The 8,154-nt window shown below is 35.4% G+C and overlaps 2 protein-coding genes across 6 annotated transcripts; both read right to left on the bottom strand.

The window, feature by feature from the left end:
• Positions 1-2,470: 2,470 nt before the first annotated feature.
• Positions 2,471-3,927, bottom strand: LOC149731983 (uncharacterized). Its single transcript, XM_089883047.1, has 7 exons — positions 3,853-3,927; positions 3,684-3,790; positions 3,498-3,606; positions 3,209-3,438; positions 3,023-3,131; positions 2,775-2,963; positions 2,471-2,717 (listed from the first exon to the last, which is right to left on the bottom strand). The coding sequence occupies exons 1-7, from the start codon at positions 3,925-3,927 to the stop codon at positions 2,529-2,531; spliced, it is 1,008 nt and encodes a 335-aa protein (XP_089739173.1). The 3' UTR covers positions 2,471-2,528.
• LOC149731982 (uncharacterized) lies at positions 3,859-7,030 on the bottom strand. Of its 5 annotated transcripts, none has more exons than XM_089883562.1 (12): positions 6,841-7,030; positions 6,683-6,784; positions 6,471-6,625; positions 6,135-6,382; positions 5,989-6,070; positions 5,798-5,910; positions 5,621-5,740; positions 5,464-5,556; positions 5,257-5,414; positions 4,980-5,197; positions 4,719-4,837; positions 3,859-4,029 (listed from the first exon to the last, which is right to left on the bottom strand). In XM_089883562.1, exons 2-12 carry the CDS (start codon positions 6,767-6,769, stop codon positions 4,001-4,003), a joined length of 1,422 nt encoding a protein of 473 aa, XP_089739688.1. In that variant the 5' UTR covers positions 6,770-6,784; positions 6,841-7,030; the 3' UTR covers positions 3,859-4,000. The 5 variants fall into 5 exon arrangements, with proteins under 5 accessions (XP_089739688.1, XP_089739689.1, XP_089739685.1 ...); XM_089883563.1 differs by having other exon boundaries at positions 6,683-6,781; XM_089883559.1 differs by having other exon boundaries at positions 6,471-6,784.
• Positions 7,031-8,154: the final 1,124 nt, after the last annotated feature.

Below are 8,154 nucleotides of genomic sequence, written 5' to 3'. Positions count from 1 at the left end.
GTCGCATCGACTTCGTTTAAACTAATCGCGAATCTTGCGTTGTTACATGACCCTAGTGCTTCTACAGGCTTGATTATAAAAGTTATACGTGCGTTTTAATATCAAACGACATCGGAAAAGCCACGAAAAGGTAATATTTACCAAAACAGCCTAATAGATCAACAAACATAAAACCAAACCTAAAACACAAACCTCATCACAAACAAAGTTTGCAACAGTAGTATTGTTACGCTACTAACGTAACAATTGTAAACCAGACATTTCACTTTGTTGCGTAATATCAACATTTTATATAAGAGAGTATACGTGTATATTTAATACGAGACAGCAAGTGTATTGTATTATATGTGTATTATTTGGGTTATTAAGCAAGATTGTTAATAGTTTGGGAATTATTAGACGTGGACACTGAAGATACATAGCTGTGTGTATGTGTGGAAAGATAAAATAGGAAACGTGCTAATGTTTAGAGAGGCAGTAAAGCAGCTGGTGCGAGAACGTGGACTACCACGTCGCTCATAAATCCCGCGCCGTGGCGTAGTGGTTAGCGCGCCTGACTCTAACCCAGAGGTAAATGGGTTCAAGGCTCGTCGCTGCTACCATTGTGGGTGTATGTGTCCTTGAGCAAGACACTTAACAGCAATTGCTCCAACCCAGTGGTCACTAATGGGTTGTCCAAATTATCAGCATGTGTGGAAAGATAAAATAGGAAACGTGCTAATGTTTAGAGAGGCAGTAAAGCAGCTGGTGCGAGAACGTGGACTACCACGTCGCTCATAAATCCCGCGCCGTGGCGTAGTGGTTAGCGCGCCTGACTCTAACCCAGAGGTAAATGGGTTCAAGGCTCGTCGCTGCTACCATTGTGGGTGTATGTGTCCTTGAGCAAGACACTTAACAGCAATTGCTCCAACCCAGTGGTCACTAATGGGTTGTCCAAATTATCAGCAATACAAAAAATGAAAAAAAAATCCAAAAAAAATAATCACCCACAAGGTAACATACTTGGTAACTCGTAAGCTGGCGCGAGGTGCACACCCGTGTTATAACGACTGTCGTTTTCCGGCCACGCGAGGATAAAGTAAGTTACATTCATTGTCAGCAGTATCATAAAGTACCAACACAGAAAAAAACAAAATCAAAACCAAAAAGTTGAATCAATCAATGTCCAAAAACAAATCAATTGTAGAGAAACTATGCGGGAACAAGATATGGGATATCAACAATCCGAAAGCTCAAGTAATTACGTCAAAGATTGCTTACATGATTGCTCTCGACAATCAACCGTTCTCCATTGTGGAAGACGAAGGGTTTACTTCGTTGTTATCGCGGAAATATTTTTACAGAAAACATCGTTCCAAAAATTTTCGCCGACCTAACAAACAAAATAAAATACCGAGTGCAACCATCGTATACTTAAGATCGTAGCGCAACTGAAGTCTATGAAAAACGTCACGGTCCAGTGATTCTTTACATACGGCGGTAGCAAACATAAACAAACCTTAGTAACGCTAACTACACAGACGCGACTGCAGTAATTTACAAAGAACAGTGGAAAATATAACTATGGAATTAACATCAGAGCTGGTTTTAGAATTAGTAATATCGGATGACGTATTTGAGGAACTTAATAAGACAAGGATGACTGGTATGGATGAAAATGTAGTAGCGAATCCCGAAGATATTATGAGCAAGCTAAATATTAACTACAAGCTTACAGAAGAGGGTTGCACATTGATTGCCAAATGGGTGGATGTTTACAACTGTGCAATAAATAAAATGGATACGATTATGAGAGAATATGTGACAGTGTCGCAGTGTAGCCCAGAAATTTACTTCTACCCTACACCCAGTGCAACATATGCTGCAAAACTTTTATTAGATTTAGTTGGAATAATTGAACAGTGGGAGTGTGCTACTATGAGGAATTATGGTAAAGTAGAATCTCACAAAGTAAGTGCATTAGAAACAGAAGCTGTGGAATATGTTGGTGGCTATGTATTGTTTAAAGCTGGAAAAAAGTTCCCAGAGTTAGCAAGCGCTATTCAGTATTTATGCACTGATAAACAGCGAGGTTCTCTCATAAAGCTCATGAGTAATCACAGCTATTTAAAATGTCCCAATGATGATGTATTGACATTCTTTCAGGATTGCTATAAATCTGTTTGGCATGAAGTACATTTAATACCAACTGAGATTAATTTTAATATGGTGAAACAGTCACTTTTACAATCACGTGGATTTGACTCATTTGTTAGATACATGGCGGAGGAATGCAATTTATACGAAGAACTTTGTGAAAAAATTGGTGGTTACATGACCACGTTGTTTGTTACAGTCCTAAGTCATACTTTTACCAAAAAGCTATTTCAAGATTTATTTAAACCAATTACATATCAATCAAAAGGTTTAAAAGGGGCGACCTTCTAAGACAAAAAAACAAAAAGAACTGAAAACAAACACAAATTTGTAATCCTATTTTTGTTTATATATTGTGTGTATTTGTAAAATACAATACAAGATAAGGTGACTCATTTTTTGTGACGTTTAGGTATTGGCTCGGAGCAAACACGTTCCCAAGGATTTTTCACAGAAGTAGCAGAATCATGATTATTATTGGAATTTTTTAACTTTCTTATGCCTTTACGAACTGTGATATGTTGTATACCGTATGCTGCTTGAACAAGGTCTGGGTTGGTGGCAGATCGGTAAATGTTTCTCTGCAGAAATAAATACTTTAAATTATAAAATTTTTACCAAAGAATAATTTTACTTACTAGATTACCAAAAAACGACTCCAATATGTCTTGTGTGAAAACATTAAGCGCAACATATTCCAATGAAGATTCTCTGACTAATTGTTTTGCCATTTCAATAAAATTTCTAGTGGTGAAAACAATGCCCTCAAGGGTTGGAGAAGCTATTATGCGCTTATTTTCACCTTTATGAAATGTAGAAACTTCCTCCTAAGTAGAAATAGCAAGTGATGGTCAAACATAAAAAAACATTATCTAACAATACCTACTTTCCAGGATAATAAAGTGGGTAAAAATGTGTGTGTGAGCCATTTTAGACGGTCATCATCCTCATGCCTTACAGGGTTGGCAGGGGAACACGTCATGATTTTGAACCATCTAAAATAAATATACACAAAAATGCAAAACATTTAAATGTTTTAAAATACATAAATCCTTTCACCAACCAAACTTACTTGTCAAATAATAAAACAAACTTTGAGGTTCCGGAAGCATTTGGCACCCTTAATAAGGCATTTCCCACTTTTTCACTTAAAACATTAAGCGCAACATATTCCAATGAAGATTCTCTGACTAATTGTTTTGCCATTTCAATAAAATTTCTAGTGGTGAAAACAATGCCCTCAAGGGTTGGAGAAGCTATTATGCGCTTATTTTCACCTTTATGAAATGTAGAAACTTCCTCCTAAGTAGAAATAGCAAGTGATGGTCAAACATAAAAAAACATTATCTAACAATACCTACTTTCCAGGATAATAAAGTGGGTAAAAATGTGTGTGTGAGCCATTTTAGACGGTCATCATCCTCATGCCTTACAGGGTTGGCAGGGGAACACGTCATGATTTTGAACCATCTAAAATAAATATACACAAAAATGCAAAACATTTAAATGTTTTAAAATACATAAATCCTTTCACCAACCAAACTTACTTGTCAAATAATAAAACAAACTTTGAGGTTCCGGAAGCATTTGGCACCCTTAATAAGGCATTTCCCACTTTTTCACTTAACACATCCCGTGCCAAGTTCACCTTCATCTGTAGAGTAATAGACATACATCATGTCAAGTTGTTCAAATATTTTTATTGTTAAAACTTACCTTTGAGTAACTGTTCAAATTAATGTGTGAGTTGGTTAATTTCGTCCATTTAACCAATGGCATTGCTTGTTCCATCTCATACAATGCAACAATGTGGTTCCAAAGGATATCTTCATTATTGAGACACAAATACTTGGTTCCATGTGGTTTAGACGAAAACAGGGAATTTCGAGTGGTCTAAATAAACAGGGAAACAAATTATCTTGTAGATCATAACTACATTTAACCACTGTGCTGTTATTATTGAACTACTATATTAATTGATTAATACCTTACACTAGTACACCTCTTACCTTCAACAAATGGGAAACATCAGAACATAAATATATCTGATTAACTGGTCTCGCAGTGAAAGGATTCTTAGCAACTAATGGACCTTTCAGTAAGGCTGACACACCAGAAATGATTTTGAAAAATTTTCTATTTGTGCTCAATCCATCTGCCACAACTGCTCGAATTCTTAAATTTCTCACTTCACATTCATATAAAACTTGATAAAAGATCTGAGACAAACGGCCTGGCCCTGTCACAGTAGTTGGATTGCTGTTGATATTTTCCTTTTGATTGTTCGAATGTATACAACTGAAAATAATTATATAAGTCCTCACAAACCTGTAACTTAAAACTGATCAATGTAACTAATACTACCTAGTGTAACACTTATCACACTGAAAGATTAATGTAACTTTTCAATCTTCTCTGTAATTGTACCTTACCAAGGATATGAGTAGCAATCTGTGTAGCATCCCAATCCACAAATCCAATTATTCGTCCATCTCGCAAGATTAAATTTTCACGTACTAATAAAACAAATCCATGCAAAAGATATTCACAAAGGATGAAAGACAATCAAAAATTCTACTTACTTTTCATTTCATCAAATGTCAAATACCCATCAAGACCTTCATCTTTGTGTTGCTGCATTACTCTCTCAATTTCTTTGAGTGCTGTTTCATTCATTCCCGGTTTTGTTGTAATGCAGTTTCTGTATTTTACACATAATTTTGATGCGTCTCTTTAAAATTGTTAAATTTTTTCATAAACATGCAACCACAGTTTTATAAACATGCAACCACAGTTTTGCAGGTTGAATAAAACGTTAAATAAAATTTGTTGTTCCAACTTACCTATAACTCCTTATAGTGCTTGGTGAAGGTAACACAAGACATGCAGTAGAACGTAAAAATTCATAGGCTGCGCTTGATCTGGCATACAATTCAATACACCATCTGATAAAATCTGGGTGATAGCGCCGTGCATTCAGTGGTGCGTTAAAATTGTTAATTTGATGCTCGAATGATAACTTTTGAAAATCATTCATTTTCTGGATGCAATGTTCAATCAACTGCATTTAAAAAGTAAGGTTACAGGAATTCTACACAATTCATGCATTAGATATCGCACCTTTGTATTGGGTTGATCACACGAAAACTCCTTTATAAGGTCACTTATGTGTGCTTTAAACGTTAATGGCTCATGTGCTTGAATTTGGGATTCATGAGCAACACATGCGTTGCATCTCTTTGTGGAGTTTGAAGTATTCTTTTCATTGGATTTGAATACTAAACATGTAGACAATTAAATATATCACCTCTAAAGAAACAAACGTACCTATTGTACAAAATGGAGATCTGCAATATTCAATTCTGGTTGAGACACTATTATCCTCACAACTTCTTTGTAATACCGGATGTTTGTGCAAACCTTTGTAATAAGTTTGTTCTATTCAAAGTTCAAACTATATTTAGATCAGAATAATAATATATACCTTTCTGTTTATAACAATGTGTTCCAAGAGAAAATTTTAATTTATTGTCCACTTTCTCTACGTTTTCCATGTTCTTGTTTTCACTAGTGCCAGTGCATATTTGCATTGCATCCAGTAAATCTAAAATAAAGTGGGACATAAATTATACTGCTATTCAAACAGAAAAATGTATTATACTTAGTATATGTTCTAAAGTGTTCCTTTTGATACAAATTGAAGGCAGATTTAGCAGTTCAACTCTCCATCCATAGACATAGCAAGTATACTCCAAATCATGACTCACACAAAACCTATAAATAAAAATAATGGAACGTATTCCTATGTAGAACTTCAATTGTTATGAGTTTGGAAACAGCTACGATACTTACTTAATCTTCGGAACTAGATCTTGGTCAGAGTAATATTGTTCAGCAATAAACACACCGCATCTTTCATAACAAACCCAAATTTCTGAACAAAATAGAAAATCAGAGGGATGGCAAACTGCTACTGAAAAAGTTTAACTTTTATATACCTTTCAACGTACTAGGTAGCCTTTTGCTGTCTGTTAATAAAGGTTTAGAGCTTGTTCGAAGAATTTTGTCTGGCAACAGGTGTCTTTTCGTTGGAGACTTTCTATTAGCCTTTGGAGAATTTATTCTTTCCAAAGTTTTATGAGGAAGATTCAATGTTGGAATCGAGCCCAGTTTTAATGATTTCTTATTAGTTGGTCCACTCATTTCAAAACAATCGGATGTGAAGTGTCTTTCACAAATAGATGCTCTAAAGTTATCAAACATGAATGATGGCTCCATGCATCTCAAATCCATTATTGCATAATGTAACTATAGGAAACTTAAAAACAACTTACGATTCTCTATCCAACATGTTTTTGATACGGTCCCCTTTTGTTGGATCCCGGTATTGCAAGACAACTTTTCGCAAATTCTCTCGATGTATTTTTTCCTCTGGAGTCTTTGCAAACTTGGGGTGATTAATGACAAACAGGCTCATAAATGGGGTATCCTGCATAAGTGTAATATTATTGCAGCTACTTGATTTACCAATTCTGTTAGATCTCACTTGATCTTTCTTTTTTACTTTTGATTGTCTTTTAGCATATTGAAAGTTGTACGTGCACAAAGGCATACAACAGTTAGAGGCTGGCATCCTGAGATCTTTCTACTAAAAATAATCGTGTAAAATCATACAAATATACATATCGAAATATGCATTTTTACCGTAACAACAACTTCCTTAAATTTAATGATTTTACGATCGCGTATAGCTGATTGCAGTCGCCAGTCGCGTCTGTGTAGTTAGCGTTACTAAGGTTTGTTTATGTTTGCTACCGCCGTATGTAAAGAATCACTGGACCGTGACGTTTTTCATAGACTTCAGTTGCGCTACGATCTTAAGTATACGATGGTGCAACAGGCCACTCACACCTGTTTAACTTCAGACAATGAATTGGACTGCACCTAACAATCAAGAATCGTTTATTAGCCTTAGTGGACACACTGTATTGCACCGCCATTCGAACTTAAATGCGCTTCTTTAAATGTGCGACACTACTTCCCTAAGACACACGGGTGAAAACATAAAGTCAATGTTTAACGAACTGTTGAACCATGATAATACATATACAAGATAGCAAGCGGATTCACTTTGTGTTGGCACATAGCCCCGCTAGCGGTAGCGGTACAGTCGTCTGTGACTATGCTTAAAAATACAGTTTGTGTGACTTTTGTTTTCAGTTTGCTACACTAGTATAAATTTTAACAAAGCCTTCGATTAAATAATATGGATCTTGATCTGTTTGACCGTAACCTCATTGAAGTTACAATACAATTTAATGACGTAAGTGATAGTTTACACTTTTTTATTTAATGTAAAACTTCTGTGATTTTGTACGCCAGAAAAAAAATTGTGGTTTAACTTTTTGGTCAATGAAATTAATGGAAAAGCACAAGGAAAAATTACACCAGTTCTCTAAGTTAAATTTGAATCTTTTTGATATTTTCACCAATGCTGCCAAGAACCGTGAATATCCTTCTTGGCTTGTTTTGCCAAATAAAGTGCAATTCACTGGAAATACTTTACTAAAAAAAATATATGAATTGCTCCAGACTGATTTTAGTTCCGAGATTCATTGGTCTCAGAATGACCAGGGAATTTAGTTATTGATATTTTTGTATTTGGAATTGATTATTTTTTTAACAGAAATTTGGAGACGCAGGCCTAAAGTTTATTTTAGGCTCAATGTTGCCTCAAATAGTTTGTAGCCTAAACGCGCCAAAACCAATAAAGCCATTTTGCTGTGACAATATCAGCAAAGAATAATTGGATGTAATTTCTACATTGGAGGAAGAATACTAAGGAAAATTTATTATCAAGCGAGCAACCCAATGGAGCAGTGAGTTTAATATAACTATAAATACATTGTTTAATATAAATGAGAAAACATTTCTTTTCAGACAATTGATTAAAGAGCTGAGCAGTGGGGAGCTTCCAGAGTCTTACTCTCAGAGGAACCGTGGTGGCTTGTGGCCCGC

The sequence above is a fragment of the Ciona robusta genome, chromosome 8 (assembly GCF_009617815.1).
Source record: "Ciona robusta chromosome 8, ASM961781v2".
NCBI classification, from domain to species: Eukaryota; Metazoa; Chordata; class Ascidiacea; order Phlebobranchia; family Cionidae; genus Ciona; species Ciona robusta.
The sequence above is the reverse complement of the archived record's forward strand: the minus strand, read 5'-3'. Positions and strand labels throughout refer to the sequence as shown.

What these genes read in the sequence shown, in the direction of transcription:
- LOC149731983 (XM_089883047.1), bottom strand. Translation starts at nt 3,927, where the DNA reads ATGGAACAAGCAATGCCATTGGTTAAATGGACGAAATTAACCAACTCA. An exon ending in CCACTTTATTATCCTGGAAA is followed by an intron (nt 3,439 to 3,497) that starts GTAGGTATTGTT and finishes ATTTCTACTTAG; the next exon opens with GAGGAAGTTTCTACATTTCA. An exon ending in AGTCGTTTTTTGGTAATCTA is followed by an intron (nt 2,718 to 2,774) that starts GTAAGTAAAATT and finishes TTATTTCTGCAG; the next exon opens with AGAAACATTTACCGATCTGC.
- LOC149731982 (XM_089883560.1), bottom strand. Translation starts at nt 6,769, where the DNA reads ATGCCAGCCTCTAACTGTTGTATGCCTTTGTGCACGTACAACTTTCAA. An exon ending in AACATGTTGGATAGAGAATC is followed by an intron (nt 6,383 to 6,470) that starts GTAAGTTGTTTT and finishes TGATAACTTTAG; the next exon opens with AGCATCTATTTGTGAAAGAC. An exon ending in ATCTCCATTTTGTACAATAG is followed by an intron (nt 5,415 to 5,463) that starts GTACGTTTGTTT and finishes CTACATGTTTAG; the next exon opens with TATTCAAATCCAATGAAAAG.